The sequence below is a fragment of the Haliaeetus leucocephalus genome, unplaced genomic scaffold, assembly GCF_000737465.1.
Source record: "Haliaeetus leucocephalus isolate CR32 unplaced genomic scaffold, Haliaeetus_leucocephalus-4.0 Scaffold339, whole genome shotgun sequence".
In the NCBI taxonomy this organism is placed as follows: Eukaryota; Metazoa; Chordata; class Aves; order Accipitriformes; family Accipitridae; genus Haliaeetus; species Haliaeetus leucocephalus.
Window position 1 is genome coordinate 16,177,764 of NW_010972775.1, and position 23,400 is coordinate 16,201,163.

The 23,400-nt window shown below is 42.3% G+C and overlaps 1 protein-coding gene across 1 annotated transcript in view; it reads right to left on the reverse strand.

The window, feature by feature from the left end:
• Positions 1 to 23,400, reverse strand: part of AGBL1 (ATP/GTP binding protein-like 1) — a 276,170-nt gene that overhangs the window by 246,292 nt on the left and 6,478 nt on the right. Inside the window, exons 5-6 of the mRNA XM_010572299.1 lie at positions 22,619 to 22,712; positions 4 to 41 (exon numbers count right to left, since the gene is read on the reverse strand). Coding sequence (XP_010570601.1) covers positions 4 to 41; positions 22,619 to 22,712 — 132 coding nt within the window. The remainder of the gene's footprint in view (positions 1 to 3; positions 42 to 22,618; positions 22,713 to 23,400) is intronic.

Genomic DNA, 23,400 nt, shown 5'->3' on the forward strand with positions numbered 1-23,400 from the left:
TACTTGATTTCAGCAAAGCTGCCAGAGCCTCAATGGCTGCCCTGGGGAAAGAAGAGAAATGGAGAAATAACGTCAATTTCTTCAATATTTTTTGTAACCTTCACCTTCACAGTCTTCTGGGCCAGGCTTCCCAGATGGTCTAAATTGACAGCTTATGATAGGCTTTGACAGAACTGCAGTGTTTTACACCAGCAGAGGATCCAGTCTCTGCAACTGACTCAGTTATTCTTAAAAGACCATTAGCCCTCTAGCTTTAGTGTTACACTGATTTGTAGTGACCATTAAATTTACAGCAACACCCACATATCCAAAGTAATGAAGCAAGTCTTTAAACTGCTGCCCCAGAGCTATTTCTTTGTATCGAAGACTCAGCACTTGCCCACTCCAGACACCAGTGCTTCTATCTACATCAGTAGATGATAACTTCTGCATCAAGCTGGAACATCCATGTCAGTATTTCCAGGCAAATTCCACTCCCTTCTCTGTTTTCACAGAACAAGCTTCACCCCCATCCTCTCCCACCAGCTTTAAGAGAAATTAAATTTTCTTTTGCGTTAATTTTAACAATGTCTTGCACTGCAGTGGCATGTAAAGGTCCCCACTCAGATCAGGATTTACAAGAAAAATGCTAAAGCTCTGTGGTAAGACTGCTTGCCCCATGGAGCTTAGAGAGTAAGCAGCTAGAGGGGAGAGACACACAGAGGGGTTTCTGTTGACCTTCTGCATCATTTCCCTGTGCAGGTAAGCAACTCAAACTGCCTGAGTCAGCATCACACTGGTTTGAATGGGAGCTGGTCACTAACATTTGCAGCTTGAAAAGCTGAACTGAGACATCCTTGCTCCCCACCATCTGGAGGCAAGTTTCTTCCTTGTCTGGTATAATCTCCATCCCACTAGCCCCACAGAAGACTTTCTTTTCCAGTCACATTCTGCTGGAGCAAGAATATCCATGTTCTAACCTGGCTTACTGCTGTGAAGTTTCAAGTGCCCACAGCTGATTAAATAAATAAAGCTACAAAAGCCTCCATGCCTAAGGATTCCCTAAAATGTAATCTCTTTACAAACCAATCCCCAAATAAAATCATATTAACTTCCATACTGAGCCAATTATCATCCTGCAGCAAAAAAAATAAATATTTTTTGTCATCAAGCTGTTGTTCATTGTGTGTCCTAACAGCAGCTGAGACTAAGAAAGATTCAAGAGCTGGTTCTTGCTGATGTTGGGTCGACATCCCTAATGTCATTCTTTCATAATGAATCTGTCCGAGTTCAACAACAGCATTACAAATAAACTGCAAAAGAAACACACACAAATACAGATAGAACAGGAAATCAGTAGCTAAAAATCTCACCAGTGGAAGCACAGTCATGCTTTCACTGCCACTTTAACTCCACCTAAAGAGTAATCATTCAGCTGGTGGGAGAAAACTGTCATCCACAAGCTATTCAGCATGCTCAGAAAAGGGATACTTTATTTGTCAAGTGATGGTCACTGATCACTCAATCTTTCCCCAAGTTTAAAGTTTGGGACAAAGTAAACAGATCTAAGCAAGGTAAAATTCCATCCAGACCATCTCCCAAAGCTTGCACTCAAGTATGTATCTTGTAAAGGAGACTACATTACATACCTACATTTGCAGGCTTAAGGTGATGTCTCAGTTACATGCCAGAACAGCAGAGCAACAAAGGAAGAACCAAAGTGTTTCTAGCTCCAAGCAGAAGAGATCTAAGGATTTCCTGTAGGCATCTGTTTTATTATGGGGATGCTTATGAGCATTGCAAAGTTTCAGTAGAGCTACACCACCATCATAATGTCAACACTGCCATCAAACCTCCCATCAACCAATCAATCAGCAAGTCTGGATTCTCCAATACTTTTTGGTGGTATGTAAACCACATTGTACACAGACAACTGCATTCATCCCCAGAGGACCTCAGACCGCCCAAACCATGTTCTCAGATAGTGTAAACTCGTATTCCTCCTAACTTTGAGTCTCCATTCTCTCTAATTCCTCATCACACTTGCCCCAGAAGACCTAAACTGTTTGTAGCCATACCATAGCTAATCCTTCAATAGTCTTAACCACCCCAGTCACTTCTCTTCTCCAAGCTTGGAGGGAGCTGGTCTGCTCCAAGTCAAGGGATAGGAGCTATTTGTGTTTTAGATGTGACCTGGTAGAACAGGTTTGCCACTTCTTTTCTTGTAAAGCTGAGAAACCCAAGACTATCATAAATATGTAAGTAAATCCACCCAGATGGTTCTATGGGATGGAAAAATTCAGACATGTCCTAAAAAAAAAAATAAATAAATGAAAATTAAATGTAGTATCACCCAGATCCCAGGACCACCACTGAGCAGAATCAGAAACTTTCATAGTCACCACCTACTTCTGAAACAACATTACAGACCTGCAGCTGTAGCTAGCTGGATTTCCCACATTCCAGGCTAACAGCCTAGACACATCCTCATCTCATTCCATGCCTGTACATAGTACTGCAATAAAATAAAGTGGAACCAAATTAGTACATTTAATCTCTTCAAGTACTGCAATTCATCACGAGGGTTTTGGCATAGGCAATATGCAGCATTCTGTACGTCCTACAGCATGTACTTTACAGTTAGTCCTAAGTAGGTGCAGACCCAGTAGACTGACCTCAATACTATGCATTGCTTTAGAACAAATTTTGAAAGAAAAAATAATTAAAGACATGAGGGTAAACTGCAAAACAGATAAAACACATTTACCAAGAGTAGATCAAGCCTGCCTAACTTGATATCTTTCTTTGATAACTGATTTTTCTAGACAAGGGAAATGTGGTAGACCTAGTTTAGGTGTACCTCAATAAAGTATTTGATACGGTGCCACACTGGAAATTAGCAGCCAAGCTGGAGACATAGGGATTAGTGTAAGAATTGCAACATGGACAAGGAACTGGTTAAAGAGGCAATGACAGGAGTTGTGCTGAAAGAGGAATTATTGGTCTGGAGGGAAGTTATGTGTGGAAATGCTCAAGGATATTTTGAGACTGATCTTATTTTATCTTTTCATTAATGACCTTGGCACAAAAAGTCAGAGTATACTAACAAAATCTGCTGACCATGTGAAGTCAGGAGCTGCTGCCAATAGCAGGGAGTTAAGAATATCTTTCAGGAGTAACAGGATGTTCTTGAGTTCTGAAGCAACAGAAACGTGATGAAATGTAATAGTCAAAGTGCAAGGTTACACAGTTAGGGTTTAACAAGAATTGCTGTTATGAGCAGGGGTTCATAATTTGGAAATGAGTAGAAGGACACCCTGAATATGAGAGCCAATTAGAGGATGAGTACATGCATGACCCAGCAGGGTGACAACCATGAAAAGGACAGATCAGGTCTCAGGAAAGCCACTGCCAGTAGAGAAGGGAAAGCATGAATGTTTTCATACAAGGCTTCACCTGAACAGCTGTGTGCAGTACTCGGAAGGAACTGTGCAGAAAAGTGCTAAGGAAATCATTATGGTAACGGAGACATATCTCATGAGGTCACAGTTTTGTCACCTTAGCAAAATGATGGTTAAGAGGTGACTTGATTGTTCTCCATAGACACACTGGGTGGGGGAGAAGTAAACACTGAGGAAGGCAGAGAGCTACTTAAGCTAAAGAACAAAGCTGGCACAAGGACAAATGGATATAAAATGGCCATGAATAAATTTCAACTGGAAATTAAAGGATAGATTTTAAGCATTGGGAAATGAAGCTCTGAAACATCCTCTTGGCAGCAATGGGACGAACAACCTAACAACTTTGAAAACGGAGCCTGAATTGCTTATAATGGGACCGTTAGGCTCAGTTGCCAATGAGGGAAGGGTCTGAAAAAAGTGATCCAGGAATGACTGTAGTCTTATATCCCTACATTTTAATCATAGACAAAATGGAAGTGAAATGAGAAACAGGTATTCTAAGTGCAAAGTTAATTAGCCAGGGAAAAAAAAGAGCAGCTGCACCAGCTTAAGCTGAAAGTCCAAATAGTCTAGTATCCTGTGGCCAACAGTGGCCAAGGGAAGCATATAAGACCACAGCAAAAACACAGTGCTGGAACTTCCAGACCAGACTCCAGCAATTTGCAGTCCAGAGATTTCATAAGCTAGCAATGGTACCTTTGGGAGGCTTTTTAGCTCTTAGTTGATTTTCTTTCTATATATTTGCCTGGGCACTTTTGAACTTACGCAAACTCAGCATCCACAATTATCCTGGGTAAGGAGTTCACACCTACACTGTGTAGAGTTACCTACCTGCATTTGTTTTAAGTTTGGACTTTAAATCAGCATTGTAATTTACACTTTAAGTCAGCTGTCGGCAAGTATCCCCAGAATATTACTCATCTTTGATGCTGAACAAATTCAAACATACAAAACACCCTATGGGAAACAAATAAGAACTCATAGAAGAGAATGCAGAACGGACTTTCACTGAAAACAGCAGCAAGCTGATGGATGCATCAATAGGCTTACAGCAAGCCAGGCAAATGGTGTTTGTGATATCAGCACCTCTTAACACCGAATGGCAAACCAACAACACCTTTTCTGGCATCAGAAGATATAATGAGATGAGTAAGCCTGGGACAGGAAGACAGAGAGAAAGGAGATAATAATTTGTGCATGAAAGCAAAGAGGGGAGGGGGGGCAGGGAGATGGGAACAGGAAGAAAAGTTTAAGAGCACAAGAAAGATGACTTGATGAGCCATATGCTAGACCAGAGAATTTGATAGCTTGCCCAGTGCAGAACTCTGCATTTGTCTCAAGACAGAATGGGGTGGGGGGTGGAAGAAATCATTAAAAAACCTGCCAAATCTGTCCAGATGCCTTCCTCTGATTTTCTATTCTTTGTGGCAATATGTTAGTAAAATCTTACACTGGGATTGACAAAACAGCTATCTCAAAGGAGGCTCATTTATGTATTTCATAAAAAGGAGGTATAAATAAAGTTGCCCTATCTTAAAAGGCATAATAATAAATGCTGCTCTGTAATCAGAAAACATTAAAAACTCCCTGTAGTAGCAGTTGAGACAGCCACTCTGAAGAATGGAAATCTCTGAAGTGTTTCCAAGTCAGCAGCTTGGATATCAGGGCAGGAGTACAACTAGCAGACAGATAGACAAATGCAACTTCCAGATCCTGTGCTTAGGAACCAGGAGCAACAACAAAGAAAAACTCCGCTTCCCAAGCCAAAGCACAATTGGATTAGCCAGTAAAACCAGGCTGCTAAAAAGCATAGACAAAGAAGTCTTTTGCCTAGGTCACCCTTTAGATCTGAGCTACCAGGACAGTGTTAGCTGGAAATCACTGCAGACAGAAGAGACTGAAAGGCAGGATCTCTTAGGTTTTCTTCTCCACTCTAATCTCAGCTCACAGGTTGTAGTGCTGGGCAGTATGACAGACGATGCTGTGCCTCTGTTTTTGCCCCTTGAATAGAAAATTAATTGCTGTTCCACCCCAGTATTAAAAAAAAAAAAAAAAAAGACGACTCCTGAAAATGAAAAACCTCACTACAAGAGATATGCGCGGTGGACTACATGAAAGGATTTTAAGGCTCAGGACACATTGACATTGGTGCCCACCTGTTCAGGACTAGCTTGGAACTATGGACAGGGAAAAGCAGAGAAGCCAAAGACTGAACAAAGTGATCCAAAAGGGCTCTGCAGATCAGCCCCCAAGTAACTTAACCAGCCTTCCTTCTCCTGCAAGACTGTACATTTTACATGCTTAAACACAAACCATCCTCTTCAAATTATTGAATGAAAGCAAATGACTTGGTGCTTCATTAAATACCTCTTCAACTTGATGCCTGATCTAATTCCTAAAGGCAATCACACCTGGATAATAAAGATGTACAGCACTATTTTTATAGAAATGTAAGAAAAGGTTCTGCCCCTGCCTGGCAACGCACATTGCTTCAAGCCCATGCTCCCTCCTTTTGCCCTTTACCCTGCTATTTTGCAGTATAATCACTTGATGCTGTCATGTTTATTTATATCGTAAGCAGCAGGGGGGGCAGGGACCGTGCAATATATATTTGTACAGCATCTAGCACAATGGGAACCTTGACTGAGGGTTCAAGGTATTACAGCTTACAGGCTTAAAGACCCTAAACTTCCACAGCCCCTGTCTCTGGGAGAAATTAAGAGCCCTTGAGTGTACATATTGTGTGACTGCATTTTGCCTCCAACCCCTGGGACTCATGCTTAACTTCAGGAGTTTATACAGTCACAGAGCAACTCACTCAAAAGACAATTTCACATTTGACAACTGAGAGACATTTAGAAACAACATGTAGGCACCACAGCAATAGGTGCTTTATAAATCCTACCAGAAGGTAGATCTCATCTGAGACAGATGCCTTGAATAGTCATTTCCCTTGTGGCCCAGAAATACAGATCTTAAATATGCAGGCACTTGCACAGTGATTTGTTTTAAAGGCTTAAAACCAGCAGCTTCACAAGTCTTGGAAATATGGGTGGGCAAAAGCTGCTTATGCTGCTGGCATTTTCATAGCATTGCTGGTCTAGGACTTACATAAAACACCCATCATCATGTCCACTTTAATTCCAGCTTGTTAGCTAGGCATTAAAACTTATGCTAAAGGCAAAGCCTGCTCACAGTCCCACACGCAGCCGACAGGTGGAGTCTGGAGATCCAGCTGTTGCGCACAGATGTGCTTTTGGTGTAATGCAGAAGGAAAGGGAAAAAAAAATTTAAAAAAAAAAATCACACACTCCTTTTCTAACGGTTACTTCAATTCCAGGGACCAGCTTTTTTTTTTTTTTTTTTTTCTTTCCCCCCTGGAAAAGCACACACTGTCTTTAATACAAATATACATCTTCTGCGGAACCTATTCTCTGTGATGCAATTCATTTTGCTGAACAGAATTAGTGAGCAAACAAAAAAGGTACAGAAATTAAATGCATACTGAACACTATTTCCTCCCCATCTTTAAAGATTTATATGTCTATTAACTCTAAGAGGAGGGTTGTGAGGAAAAAAGTGTACACAGATGCCAAATTCAATGCTAATAGCCAACAAGACTTAACAGCAAAAGGAGTGAGGATTCCCTGCTTTTTAACCCTACAACAACCCCAGGAGCAAATTTGCTCCTATCTTGCATTTTGGTAAGCTGAAGTCAATGTGTTCTTTGAAAGACGTGCTGCTCCTTGTAGAGAAGTTAGAGTTGTGATGCAGAAGCCCCAGTGTGAGGTCCTCTCTTGCTTTCATGGCTGATACAATAAGCATATCTCAGTTCCCAGGTTCTGCTCAAAGCCTTCACTGTAGCATCTTCCAAACATCTCTGCCTGCCCTGGAGCCCGTTAGGTTAAAATCAGTGAAAAGGTATAGCCTTCCAGCCTCTTTCATCTCTGCCTCCCAGAAAGAAGAGTCACTCCAGGGTTATCCTCCAGGCATCTTTACAAGTATCCTACTGTCTCTTGTGTACAACAAGTACAGAAGGAGAGACAGCTGTATCCTAAAAATTGAACCTATTCTTTACAGCTCTAAATTAAATTAGCTTCAAAGTGGTAACAAAGAAGAACAAGGTACACAAAACACACTTAAATCCTTGCCAAAAAAATGCCCAGGCATTTCTTACAGCATGGTGCAGAGCTGGCACTGCTTCCTCAGGCAGAAGCCATACCTCAGAAGATTTCCCATTCCTGTCAACTCCCTCTCTAGGGTCAGATGTCACCAATATGGCTGAGGCAGGCTGTGACAACTTGTCATTCACATCAAGATGAAGGGGCTGGAAGGATCACAACCAGATAGGATTCTTAACAGATTCATCACCCAGGCAGTCTCAGACTGACAGTGTGAGAATCCAGCTCTCCCACCCAAGGGACACATGGAGGGGGACTGAGAAAGGGTCTTGACGCTATCCTTGATTGATTAAGAGGAGTAGTGAGGATACTTATCGAGGCCACATCTGATAACAAGCACCAGCCCAGCCCTACAAAACATCTCGTGCACAATTAAAGCATATCAGTGAGTGGGGGTAAATCCCCCTCCTTTCCCCAGATACCTGTCTTCCAATCCCAATGCAGTTAGTAGTGAGAAAGGGCCCAGTGGTCTGTTGGCTCACTCCTTAGCTGTCAATTTATTCATAGCTGATCAGTTCACCACGCCCAGCAGCTTTTGCTCCAGAGACCCGAGGGACTGACGTGCACATTGTGCTCACAGCAAGGTAGGTGCTCAGTGCACAGGGGAGAGAGCCAGCCCCATTCTGCTTGCTTCTGGATCATTCTGCCTCAAACTTTTCTGAATGCTGTGTACACCCAGAGTAAGGGCAGGGAGAGGGACGCAATCCACGTACCTGGTGAAACCCTGCTTACTGCATGATGAAGCCAAAGGGCACTGCTTGGTGACATACCCAGGAACCCTAGGCTCAAATCTCAGCAGGGCAACTGTGACTTCTGTCCTCATTAAGAGAAATTGAATTGCAGGTGCTTTGCCATTGAGGAGTCTCTGATGGTGAACTATAACAGAGAAGGTAGAGCTTGGGGGTACCCAGGACTTTATGAAGCCAGAAAATGAGCCTGCACTCACGCTATATTGCCTGCAAACAACTGCAACATTTTTCCTTTATGGAGACTATCAATTGCTGGCAGTGATGTATCCAAGGGCAGCTTGTGCTGCCAACAGTCCAGGTAGCAAGGTATGGAACATGTCACTGCTTGTGCCCAGAGCTGTTTGAGGGCATGAAAGGGAGGCTGGTTTCAAAGTAATCAAGGCTAAGAGCTGTAGTTCTCCCTGACTACTGGTTAGTACAAACCATCTCTAAGGCAGCAGTAATCTCAGGGTACATCTTTAAAAAGCACTTTTTAAATGAAAGGTGCTCTTGAGCTGTAAAACAACAGTGTTTGAAATAGCAACCTTTACTGCATGTAACTCAGCTACTGCAATGGATGGGAAATTTGAGTTTTCATTTCAGCCATTCCTGCAGTTTCACTGCTTAGGATTTTGACATTTATTTTGTCTGGGTTTTTTGGTTGGTTGGTCTTTTTAACCAAAAAAAAAAAAAAAAAAAAAAAAAGAGTTTTTCAAGGAAACTAATTTTAAAAATATGGCCAATTTAAGAGACTTGAAAAGAACATGATATATGAAGTTGATGGACTGAGAAAGCACCATCTTTCTTGATCTCTACCAAGAACAAGGCTGACTTGTGTGGCAGCCTTTTCTTTAAGCAAAAGTCAGATGCTTCAGAACAAAAGAAGGAATGACTGATATTGAACACGAGATGAAAAACTGTGTTTGTTCTTTTTAATCTAATGGTACTGTTTCCATATGACAAGGCTGTAGAAATAGATCCATCAGTTTGATTTTATATGGCACTTCACTTTCCCCTCTGGTCCTATTCAGATGAAGCACATCCATAAAGTCCAGCCAAAGGAAACTTAAAGCTTAAAACCTCTAGGGAAGAGAGCTAGCTTGCAGAGTTTCTTTGAATATGCCAGAGCAAGAAGCCATTTCATGCAAGCATAGCTGCTGGAATCATTCTCCCTGTGCCGCGTGACAAGATGCAACTTAGGTGGTTGCAAACTGGCAATATGTCATAACATAACCCTATAGCCCTACTTAGTTTTGCCTGTCAGTGAGTGTCCAGTGACAGTCTGCCTGTAGTACTAAGGCCATGGTTTGAATGTATGAGTACCTGTTTACACATCAGCTGCAGCACTGACAGCACACAGCTTTACATGCATATTTGCAGTAGGGAGCAAGTTGAAGAAGGTATTGATGCCGATTAATCTTCGTGTATGCAACACTTTCCATTTATCAGTCTCCATGTGCTTCCCAAGTAGGTAAGCATTATTTCCCTTGTTATGTGTACAAGTTAGACAGTTTATGTATATTGCTCTTACCTAAATTCCAAAGGATGGTCATCAGAGTCAGAGCTGCCTGAAAAGCTCACATGCAAGTGGAATTTCAACAAAATATATAGGAGAAAAATATGCAGAAGCCATCACCAATTTTCTCCTGTTTTCCAGCTACCACCACTTTTCATCTCTTCAGATGATTGTGTTCCCTCACATACATACTTAGCCCTTCAGCACTGAATTTACTGTGAATTGGGCACTTTACAGTTTGATGGTCCTAACTGATGCTGCCAAATATGAACATGTTTGGAAGTACTGGGGTATTAGTTTGTAAGCCATGTGTGTACACAATACTGAGCTTAATTGGTACTATTAATTCAGTCTCAAATTGAGAACAATCCATAAACATGCTCGAGAAAAAGTAACACTCTTACAAATTCACATTAGGCATCTTGACCTGAATTTAAAAGGCATTTTTGTGTCTAAACATGCAGCTAGCACTCAGCAGGATTTTTCAAGGCCCCTTTGTATACTGAGGTCAGAACTACCTTTTAACTGTATGAGTTAGGTCTTTAACCTGCCAAGAGGCTTTCTGTTACGGTTACATTGCCTTTCATCTTCACACATCTAAATATCTCTGGAAATCCAGATATTCATTCAAAAAACTCAGTCCTCACTGACCCAAGTGTCTTCAGTCAACACCAATAGCCAATTTATAAGAAATTTTTCAAACCTGTCTTGTACACAAAAGAAACGCCAATTTTACCTACTGTGTGTTTTTGAGGCAGATGACTGCAAAACACACGTAGAATGGTACTAGAAACATGTAATGCTGACTAGTTTTCTCAGTAAGCATGAAGTCTTTGGGAAAATAGATGTTGCAATTGCAGAGCAGGGAGAAAAGCTTATTAACTTGCCTGGGATTTTCAGTAAAGGTTTAGCAGGGAAAAAAAGCCATCCTGCTCTTCACCTCCCTCTGCCATTCTGTGGTTTCTGTCTCACTTGATAGGTGGGAGAGGGAAATGGGGATACTGCTGTATTGTGTAGTACTCACGCAGAGATAACATCTTTGCAGGAAAAAGAGCCCAGGTGTGGAACTGGAACAACTTTCACACTGCCCTGCAGCAGCTTTCTGGAGATAAGATCTCCAAGCTGTGATAGGAACGGCAGAAGAGTCATCTGAGGACACAATCAGGTTCAAACTAAATAGGATAGATGTATCCTCATTTGCAACATCTTCTGCAGAAGCTATCTGTGCAAGCAGACTGAGCCACCATCACAAAAGGCCACAGTCTCAGACAGCAGCAGATGCACCACCGCTCCAACTCCTGCTGTGAATTTGTCCTTGGCCTGTCCTCTTCTCTGCAGCTCAGGCAGGACAGCAGTAGAACATCTTACTGCAGGGAAGGCAACCTACGAGCTGCAGGTCAGAGATGAGGCTCTCTGCAACCACAGTACCTCAAAATATTTAGCATTTCAAAGAACAACAATGTGCTATATAAGATGGCAATGGCATAGGTAGGGGTTCTGAGAAAGAAAAAGAAGTATGTTTAGTTTAGTAGTATGCCCAGGAGTCAGAGAAATAGTATTCTCTGTTAGATCACCCATGTTGCTTTCCATATAGCACTTTGCCCAGCTGGTGACTGAGATACAACATGCAGGATGCATTAAGACTCTGGGAGGATGAGCAGGAAGACTGTACTACCGCAGCAGCCAAAGCACAGCCTCAGGTTTCATCCCCACATCTACAAGTAAGGGGATTTGAGAGCAGGCAGTATGCACTAGCCTTGAGTGCAACGTAGGTCACTACACCATCATGGAGTTTGCGAGACTGGTTGAAAGCCAGCATCTGGCTCTTGTGGCTGATCCAGCCAACCACAGACTAATGAATTTTTTCAGTTACACATGTATAATTCCTCATTAAGCAATAATCTGCTCACATCTTAGTGCTGGTGCCTGTTCTTCACAACATTTAGCTAGAGGATTTAGAAGGGGAAAAAAAAAAATCAGTAACAAGGCAAAATGCAGCAAATACTAGGTCAAATTCTCCTGGTATTTGCTGTTTGAAAGCTGCGATGTCACACTGGCATAACTGCAGGGGCTTTTTGAAGCAGTAATTTGCAGAAGCCTAAGTAATGAAAGTTAGTATTTCTTTTCCCCTCTCCTTTCATTGGAAAGCTTCCATCCGATATAATCAAGCCAAACTCTGGGATTTGAGAACAGACCATATCAAAGCCAAGGCTGGTAGAACTTGAGCTGTAAATATAAGAATGAAGCAATGGACATAAATAATTAAAAAGCACAGTAAAATTTATGAGCATTATCAGGATGGTTCTTCCACGTGCCCTTGTTTTTTTCTGCACAGAAAAATCTGGAAGGTGGTAAAAGCTGGAATAACCAAATATGTAAGTGCAATTTAAAACAACAATGAAAAACAAGGAGGAAATGAAGCTTTTGAGTAGACCGTGAGAGCTGTTGTACCATTGCAATGCATGTGCTGTGATCCACACAAAACCCAAATGATACCCATTTAGCACAGGAAAGGAAAGAAACACATGGAATAGATGTGCCAAAGTTATGGGGCGATTTTCTCTTTCCTGTTTTGCAATAGTCTGGCTGTTACTGCAGCCTGACGGTAAAAGCTCAGTCTGAGAGGCATGACCCTTCCAAGGTTTACACCTCAGGGGGAGTTTCCACTGCCAACCCGAGAGCCGCAGCCATATTAGGAGTCAGCAGCCCTGTTCTTCCTCACCAGCCACTTCAAGTTTTCAGGTTCTCCCCTCCATGTTCCAAACCGTGTCTCTGAACACATCCCAGAGCTGCTCAACTCTGGGTTTATTTACAGATTTTGCTGGCATTGCTGCCATTCCAAGTGTTGTCCTGCAGATAAAGAGCCCGAGAAGAGCCCTGCCAGCATTAGCAAGCCAGAGACCTGTGCTACATCTGTAGTACTGCTGTTACCAAACCTTCTCTCCCTAACAAAACTCATTTCACCTGCACTTGGTAAATATTCCAGTATTTACAATTTCTCTTTTATTCTCTATAATCAGCGTTCAATAACTCCCTAAAAGAGCCTGAAAGAGACTGTGAAGACATTGGAGCTATCTCTCTCCTGCCCACTGGAAATGACTCAGTTGTGTTGCCTCTGTATTGCTAAAACCAGCTACCCCGCTGCTCCTACAGCTGGTGCGGCTCCAACAGTGCTATCAGGACAGGGAATCCTAGCGCAGAAAGGCTGTTGCTAAGGGCTTTGACACTGTGTCATAGAACTCTGCTCAGGGCAGGTCTAATCACTGTTACGCTTTAAAAACCACTGATAGTTCTAGAGACTGGCTTACGCGTCACCTACCAGCATTGCCAGCACTGGTGGAGCTGGAAAAAAGCCACAGCAAACCCAGAAAATTCTTAGGGCTGTTTTCCTTGTGGGGACAGCACCTGCTCAGGGCCAGCATTGTGCAAAATTTTTGCTGTAGATGTTCTGCATTGAGGATTCCTTTCATTGTTGTTTCAATCATATTTCCCTTGTCTACGTTTGGACTGAAAGCTTCTGTTGGGAGGATTTCACAGCTGCTTTCTACCCCCTTCATAAGGGTAGCAGGCTTCTGGGTGGGAGGAGAAATGGCAATAAATCAAGTGAAAGGCAAAGGGGATGAGATGCCAGGGCTCTCATATGTGCAAGTGAGTGCCCTCAACTTTATCTACTCACTCTCTGGCCTCTATCAGAGATTCACATTATTACCCTACTCAATGATTTCTGAGGGGGAATTCTTTCTTTGTCAGCTTGACACAGGAAAATGGATGCAGGCAAACAGGCAGGGTGGGCACCTGTTCATCACCTCTACAAGCAAATTCAGATAAGCTTTGCTTAGAAATCCCTTCCCTCCAGTTCCAGTCCCCCAGGGCTGTCTGGCTGATGCTTTCTGAAAGCTTTGGCACTTAACATCACCTCAAATGTGCTTACAAGGTCACACAACCATGTTGCTCAACCCTCTCCTTGCTCTGCCAGCTTCACATCCACTCCACAGTCCACTTCAACAGCATCCTGGCTGAGCATAAGACTTTTCACAAATTCACTACTGCTCTTCTCTCCCCTTTCTCATTTCCCCCTTCTCTATCTCTGTCCTCACTGAATGCCCCAGATACAAATGACTGTACCCTCACTACCCTTAGGAAGGCATTAGAAAGGTGCTGTTTTAAGTGTACACACTGAGCATGTGGAAAGTCTGATCTCAGGTGACTTGCCCACAGTAACACACCATGTCTCAGATTAGCACTTCAGACATGAGAGATCTTTCATCTTCTACTGTTAGACTTTTTGCTCTTCTTTACTCTTATAGCCTACCACCACTGGTGAAAGCCTTCCCTCTGCACCTCCAGATCAGGAGCAGCTTGCCTACCCCTCTTCTCACAGTTAACCCATCAACTTCCAGAAGTTATCCCAAACCCTTCATTTCTTCCTAGATTGCAAAATATTTTGTAATCCTTCTAGCTCTGCTCTCATTTTTTTATTTGGATTTATTCCACTCTGTTCCTTCTGTGCTACTTAGAAAATGTTTAACATAACAGTACCACACCAGTCTTGACCTAGCCTTCTATAGGACTGTCATACTCAGCTACAAGGAATCATTGTGAACATTAACAATTCATTTAACTCTGGGAAACACTCAGATGCAACTAATGTATGAAATCAAGTCCTACCTCCCATTTGGATGGGAGGGATAGTGGTTTCCCCAGCTATGTGGGAGATACATCTCATAGAGTGCTTCTAAGAGGCAATGCAATTGCACTGCAGTGAGGCACCCAAGGGTTAGCTTTAGTCTAGTTAGCACAAAGACCAACAGTGAGACAGATACGGCATCATGAATAATATTCCCAGACTGGATAATATGTCTCCAGAAGCTTGGGTAGCCTACACTGGAGGCCCTGCTGCAAGCCTTAACAGTTGTTAGCAGAATGAGTTAAATGAAAGCTAGGGCGGAAAGAATCTCCCACCCAACGAGCACAGAGTTGCCTGCAGTATAGACATACCCAAAGCCATCATGTGAGGTCAGCCATGAATTGCATCTGCCATAGCCACTGGGCGTGAAAAGTCAAGAACTTGAGAACAGCAGTGACTTGCCCTCATACCATCTTTCCAAATATAACCCGCTAGCTCACCAATGGGGAAGAAGTAACAGACAAGCAAAGAAAGGCCTTCACTTGAAACCATTGCTTCTTTTTCAAACTCTTACCTCTACCTGAAATAGACATAAAACATAAGCTAGACCTAAAAGAGAAAAAGCAAACATCTCTTTCAAAATAACAGTCACACTAAGTGGGCCCATTTATAAACCAGTTTCTCCCTTCTCATGACATATCAAGTTAAGCTCAGAAGTGGATTGCTCTTTATATAATGATCATTCACCAATTTTTTATGCCACAGATGTAGGTCTATCTGTCCTTAATCTTGCCATACCAGAGGCTACCAAGAGATGGCACCAGGGTTTCTGTATGCAATATGTTTGTCCAGCCATCTGGAACAACCTTGGTATATGGTATTCCTCTCTGCCTCATCAATTCTTCATCTATTTTCAAATCTCATCTGAAAGCTTCTCTTTCTCCCTTGCCTCTACCTCTTAATTTTTCAATTTCTCTCATCTGCTGCTATTAACGCTACAATGCCACTAAAGTATAATTCTGCAATGCAACTCTATTTACTCTGCAAAGCAGCACTAAGATACCATCAGTCTGAAATGAGATTTTATAACTTATTATTAATATTAGAACAGGTCATTCTTTCAGAGAAACCACACAGACTGTAAAAAGAACAGAGGAGAAGGAACTGCATATAACTGGGATACCCTTGTCTCCAAGATCATTTCTTCAATTACAATGGCTCATTGCATTAAATTTGAACACTTTGGTTTATTTACGTATCTCAGTGATGTACCCATCTCTGCTCCATGTCATCTGAGATATTAGTCAAGTTGAAAAGACACTTGATGTGAACAAAAATTTTAAAGACAACCCTTTTTCCCTTGTTGCTGGCATCATCTCATTCAGAACAGTATTTACCAGTTTTATTTAGCAGGAATTCTAGGCTAAATCCCATGTAGATCAAGGCCAGATGGGAAGCATGTCATTTAGTTGTGACATGCTCAAAAGAAGTATTTCAACCCCTCCTGTGAATTTTTTACAGGGATCAAATGAACCAAATAAAAATTTCAGAATAAGTAGACACTAAGCACTGATTAATTCTGACCACATTCCAATAGAATGTGTTACTCTTCAATTAAATATCCAAACTGCTCAATGCAATTAATGGCAAGACACAGACCAGCAAGAGAAATTAAGGACGATTTGCTTTTGATCATCTATGAGGAACCATTGCCAAATAAACAAAGGCATAAAGCCGTATGTGTAGCATTCCTCAAAAAGAGCCAATCACAACAGCTACCATATCAGGTTGCAAAGGAACTAATCACCATGTTGGTGTGTTGCACTTCTCATTCTCAAAATATTGGCTAGCCATGGTCATGCAACATGTTCTTCTGCTCAAGCAGAGAGCAGCTGAAAGTTTAGCACAATCCAGGAGATGGAATTGTAGCAAATGTAAATGGTGGTCTACCAGCAAGAAGTAATCCAGAATTAAGGTTGAAGAAACTAACTGCCTGCACTGGGTCTAGGATGCATTTGCAATTGGATCTCTTCCATGTGTTGTCCATCACTCTTAAGAGAAGAGATAATTCTAGTATTCAGGTCATGCCTGCTACACATCTCCTCTCTTTTTGTCTAAAGCACACATAGCCCACTGCCATTCTGATGTCTTCTGTGCTGTTAAGGTCACAGAAGATCACTTTTACAAGCATTTGTTGATGTGGCAGCTTGGTCACTTTTCAACACTATGGGCTCAACGCTTACATTTTATCTTGCATCAAAAGCATTGGTTCCGAGATGACAAAACAGAATCTCAGTTGTGTGCAAATAGAACAGGTATTATAGAAAAGCAGAGCAATATGTATATATTCATATATTCAAAGCCTGTTTTGAAGCTATATGCAGCCTCTTAACTTATATCTTCAACATTTCCAGGGCCTTCATATTCTCATTGGTCAATCTGACACAATGTCTGTTTAAATATGGACCTGTCAGATTTGGGCTTTTAGCTTTAGATGTGCTCTCCTGATCACCTTGACATTCTTCTCTTCACTTGCATGAGCTCTGCTTTCAGTACTCCAGTAAAAACTTCCTCTCAGCTCACATTGTGACAGAACTATGTGGTATAGGAATTGCTTCCTGACCATAGCAACAGTATCATCATTATTCTTGCATGTTTCAGAATCATGAGTCACTCCCCACTTCAAATCACCCCTGAGCACACATCACCAAAGAGACACATGGTGTTCTCATTTCCTCCTGGGTTTTGAGCCCTGACACTAGCTGGAGAGGACTGCATTTTCCAAATCTCTCTCAGCAACCATCTACCTGACCCAACCTTATATGCCCATCACACTACTTCCAAGTTGCCCACTCCAGACTAATTCTCCACACAGCAGAGAGAAATAAACACTTCAAAGCCACCTCAAGTTTCTAGAGGCAAACATTTGATACAGGTGAGGAGAATTTGCTTCTTTTTTCCTTTAGTATGTGGGGAGTCCAGATATCCACCTCAGACAGAATAGAGGTACATGAGAAGATTTCCTCCCTTTAATGGAAAGGGAGATTATCAGCAAGGGTTTGAGGAGCTGGGACCATCCAATAAGCACCAAACATAAGAATTGTGATCAAATGTCAGAAGTGGGCAATGCTGGACATGAGCGAAGGCAGATAATTTCTGCATGTCACATTTTCTAGTGAATTAATTTGGCACCATTCCCAGACCTATTTTATTCACTTTCCACTTTTAATTAAGTAGTCAAACCTTACTGGAACAGCCCAGTGCAGAAAGCCAAGTTTTGTGAATATTCACATGAAGCGAGTTTTTAATTCTGACAAATACTCATTCTTGTTGCAATCTCTCATATGAGGTTTATGTGAACACTTACCATTAGCCAGCTCTACTCAGTGTGGTAAACAGTTGTACTCACAAAAAGCTTTGAGAAACAAAGACATTTTAAAAGACTCTCCAAATTGCTTTTAATAAAACTGCAGAAATAAGACTGCCCACCAACCTTTTAACAACAGAAGAAGATAGCGTAATGGAAGAAATTACTCAGACACGAGTCACACCATCATTAGCCATTTTCTAGACCACAGGTCTTCCTCCTATGAAAAAGAGTCGTAAGTGCTGGGTTTTTATTTTCACTCACTTTGATAATCTACCTTCAATTTGAGGAGTCCTAGAAGAGCCCTGTACAACACACATCCACAGACAACATACAGCCTCCAAAGCCATTGGCCTGATGGGCCAGCAGCCTGGGGAGCATATCTGATCCTTGGCCACCTGGAGACAGTCACGCAGAAGAGACCTAGCTCCTTGTTGGCCAGAGAGCAAACATCTGCCACTGTCACGTTCCACGTCCAGCTGCCCACAACACATCCAAATATCCCTCAGAACAAGTAAGTTGGGAAAATGAGCAAGGGTATTGAAAGGGACACTGGAAAGCAGGAGAAGGGTAGAAGATATGGAACATATGGGGAATAAGTAAGGTGGAAGGTGAAAGGAGGAGGGACCCTTGCATTGTGTGGGGAATCAGGGATGTTTCATTAGAGAAAGTGTTGACGGAGTGAAGATTCAAGCATCCCACACACACAATTGTATCAGATATCCCAGCTATTGACATAAACAGAACTGAGGAAAAACAGAGCATCACCTGGCTTTATTTTAAATTGCCCCTATGAAAGGTATCAGAAAGCTTTCTCTGCAGCACAGCATCAGGGGAGACGAGTAAGACAGTCTGGAGTCTCCATCTCACTTGCATTTCACAGCATTTAACTTAAGAGCTCTCTAAACCTCAGCAAGTTTCATATTTTTTCACGTGGCTTTTACTTCAGATATGGGTAGCCCTGGAGAGATCCACACAGTTATGGCACCAGCAACCTGAAGACCTCAAATGCCTAACTAAGGCCAATAAAGTCCATGAGTCACAGTCTCAGGGGAATCAGAGCTACTTGGCATGAAGCCAGAGAAGGTCAATAGGAGCATGGGAGACTATTTCTAAATAACCCAGAGCTTTGCCACTGGGAAAAATAAATAGAACTATGTATCTTGTTTCCACTTCTTAGCTGGCTAAATAAATAGCTCTCATAGTGCACTCTCCAGGGCAGATTCTTAAAGTGACCTTGGTCCTGCTGCTGCCCAGGACAGGAGAATGCGGGTGTATCCACAAGAGAAGTGGTGCATTTTCAATGCTGCATTCCTGGCAGCTGATCAAAGAACAAGGGTAATCTCAGCCCCCGCAGTTGCCAGCTGTTCCTTCCCAGCAGGAAGGCAAATCATGGCAGCACGTAGTTATGAAGTGGAGAGAAGGTATCAAGAGCAAATACAAAGGGAGGATCAGAGGCTTGCTAGGAGGACCTTGGAGTTTTCCTCCATAGGCAGGTTACAAGCTACTGTTCTCCTTAAGTTCCATACCAATAGCCAAAAAGAAGCAGATGTTTTTGTGACCAGCTAACTACACCAAAATAACCAGCTCGATTTCAGCATAGCCACAGCAACTTTAGGAACAGCTACACCAGTGTCAGATGACCAGGAGCACATGCTGAACTAGACAAAACACATGACCCCTTTTTATTCTTTCTCCCCATCTCAGGAAACCCATCCAAAAGCTTCCTCTCCCAATCACCCTACAAATTTTTAACTAGAGGAGCTCAAAAAATAGAAGGATTTTTTCACATGTACCCACCTCCATTTTCTGAGGAACTGTAAAGATGCCTGGGACTTTCAGACCGTAGCTATCCCAGGCATTCACTAATGCTGGGAAAGAAGACCTATAACCCACCCTACAGTCTGGACTTCTTATCTCAGGACCTAAATTCTTGTCAACAACATCTCTTGAAGATGCTTTTCCCCCGTGAGACCTATGTTTCCAAACAGACTGCAAGCAAGCACAACCCCTACTAATTAATAAGAAACTAGTGCCTTTAAATAGGTTGCAAGCATTTTTTTTTAAAACAAAACAGGTTTGTGTGCTTCTTCTGATGTAAACCAGACTGTCTTCACTGAGCCATTGACCTTCTCAGCTGCTCCTAGTTATTAATGAAAGAGGCAGCTTTGAGCCCTAGGCAGGCCAACTGAGTGGCTACCAGGCTTCAGCTGATTTATGGTTCTTGTTTGTTTAATGAAGTGTAGGTGGGAGTCAAATCACCTTTTTCTGTGAGCTAGGTCCCAGGAAGGATTTTATCCTCCATTTGCATGCTCATATAAATGTTTGAAGAAGGGCACAAATATTTTAGGAAAAAAAAGGAAATGAGGAAACTGAACTAGCAATAAGGAAGCTCAGGTAGACAACAATTAATGTGCAAGATCCCTTTTTTTCAAAGGGAAAGTAAATCCAAGCTTTTTGGTAATAAATAAAATGGCTTACTAGCAATGAAACTGGAGTTTTATTGAGGGAAATTCTGAGTTTGCATTTTCTCGTGTGTGTGTTCCAAATGGAAAAAAAGGTCCACAGAAGAGTTCAAAATAATTATTGTACATCAGATAAAAGGAAGAAAAACCCGAATACTGCACATTGACAATCTGGAATCATTGGAATCAAAAGCAGTGTGTTTCTCTGAAGGCTGTTTCTTTCCCTTTCTGCTTAGATGTGAGTATTCTAGACCACTTTACAGCCTACATTACAACAACCCTCAGCAGCACTAGCTGCATCTCTAAATGAATCTCAGCAAAAAGCCAGGCTAGAAATGTGTGACAGATACCAAGTTTTCCACTTCCCTCAGAGGAAACAGTGAATGGAAAAAGCAGCTTTGCACAAAATTCATTTAAAAAGCCTTTATGCAGCCAGTCCCATTGCTTAACAGAGAACTGATACAGGCCCAAGTCCCATTACACACAGATCCTGACCTATGAGGCTATCACAGAAGTAGAACTAACACTAGTCTAATCACAGCCAACACTTCCATAGGAAGGAAACCAGGGAATTGAGTGGAATTTACTTACTTAGTTAAACACAGGCATGGACCCATCAATCACTTTTGATTGCCTCAGAAGTCAAGACCAGCTCTGGGTCTAATTCATCCTGGGCACCCCTGTCATACCGAAAGCAGTTCTCCACGCTCCCTGAATCTTAAAGTTATAAAATGAGGCCTGAGGGGAATCTTGGAGGGTGCTCAGATATCCTAGGAATAATATGCTAGCGATAATATTCTTTGAGATGGGCAGTATCCAAACCTCTGATAGGGAACATCCTGATATCATACTTCTGGACAGACCACGCAGAGGAATCACAGGTACTCTAGCTAAGAGACAACTGAAGCTGTGAAGCAGTTCCAGGTACTTGGCACTATACTAGAAAGCCAAAAATGCAGGCAAAAGTGAGTTGGCTTCCATTAGCAAGGCAGCTGCAGGAAGTTGTGCGTCTGCTGGGCCCACTCAGTATCTTATTTAGCAAAGCAAACTGTTCAAATTCTTATATAGCCCCAGACATGTAGGCAGAAGAACTGAAAGAATGATGCATTTAGCAAACAACAGTACCATGTGTTGATGTGCAAGTTCATCACTTGTGGCTAGTGGAAATCAATTCAAATTCCTTCTCATGCAATGTATTGAGTAACTGGCGATATTGGCAGAACTAGTATCAGTCTTTGATGGTAACAGCAGGATGGACATTATTTACTGTTGCCCTCATCCAGACTGATTGGCCCCCACTTCAACCACAGCTAAGCAAGTAGTGGTCAAACTGTTGTGCCATGTCTGTCCATCCACTTCTCACCTACGTGCAATGCTCAATCTAAAGCTGCTCCCTCAGTAATCACCAGCCATGAACAGCACTCATTTCAGGTCCAGGCAGAAGCCAAAACTGACTGAATGTTGCCATGTCCTTGCTGAGATGTACATGAACAAGTAGGACTCATGTGCTCCACAAGGCATTGCATGTCTAAGAAGGAGAACTGGCAGGTTCTGCGTTGCTTAAGCAAATGCAATTGTGTGGGCAGAGCTCATAGCAGTAAAGTCTTCCTCCTGTTTGTAATGAGCAAGCCACAGAAATGTGTTATGTCCTTCTGTGGATGTTTTTCCACATTACAAAGTTTGCCTTGAAAGACGTCGGAGGAAGTGGTCCGAATGGACAACCTGGGGACTAATGTTCAGCATTAAGATGGAGACATAAAATGGACTTGCTGTCTTCAGAAAAAAACTATTTGAAATATTTGGAATGGGCTTAAAAAACAGACCTAGATTAATACTAGTAAGAACTGTCATACTTCAGAAATATCACAATGTCCTGGTGACAACTGTCTGCAAAAGGAGGATGAGGCAGCACTGTCACGATTTCACTGTACCTGCCCCCAGGGTGGTGGCAGGAGGTTCTTGCTAAGGGGTAGGCAGGAGCGGTTTGTCTGCTGCCAGCACCTGCTTCTCAAAATCCAATCCGGACTGGGAAATGAAGTACGATACCTTGCAATCAAACTGCCATCACTGTATAGGGTACACTACAAATAAATGGCCACCAGCATGAATCATATGATGAATCATGGCATTAATGTGTCCTTCAGGGAACTATTTCTGCCTCTTAAAAAACCCTGCAGATTTAAAGTGAGTGGAAATTGTGCATCCATTTCTGATTTCTTTGCCTCTTCAAGTGGAACCAAAATTTTATTTCTTGCTGTCCTGGAAAGATGAGTTCCCTTGGGGCTACTGCCTACCTGACTGTCCTGACGTTTCTCTTGCTGTAGGGGGTGATGACTTTGAAAAGCAGCTCCATGGCTCCATTGATGCCAAGTGTAGTTCCTGTGGTAACTAAGCCAATAAAAGAGAAAAGCAATCAGATCTGAAGCAGGCGGTCTGCAACATTATGTTTAGAGGTGATGAGGGGAAGGGAGTAGCTGCCCCTGGGGCTGTGAGCAGATTTCTCTGGGCTCCCAACTGGACTTCACAGGTTGTTTTACAAACACAGAAACTGAAGCACAAAGCTGTCTGTGGACACAATCTGAGCCAAGATCAGATGCAAAAATAGCCCTGCAGTTCTTCCCCGAGTTCCCTAAAGCCCCTTTTCCTATAAATATTGTACTCTCCAGAGAACAAATCATGTTAAATAGGGTCATCTCCCAGCAAAATGACAGGGCTCAAATTCATTCCACATTTCCCACAGGCAGCTCCATGGGACAGTTTATTTCATAAGAGCATGGAGGGCAGAGTTTTCCTTCTGGGCTATTATTCAGCAGTATGGAAGTGGGTTTTGGGGGGAGGCGTGCTTCTGAATGCAGCTTAATTTCAGCTAGGCCAATTTTACTTTTAATCCTTCACTTGCTAACACACTAGGAACTTTTGTAGATAGATTTTGCAATCAATTCCAAAAATGCCTGATGCATAAACTGGGTGTTTAGCCAGACCTCCCCACTATGAGACAGGTTCTCTGTGTAAAGAAGGGACAAGTACAGCCCTGAAATGTTAAATGCAAGTGAACAGGGTGGAAGGATCAGTAATC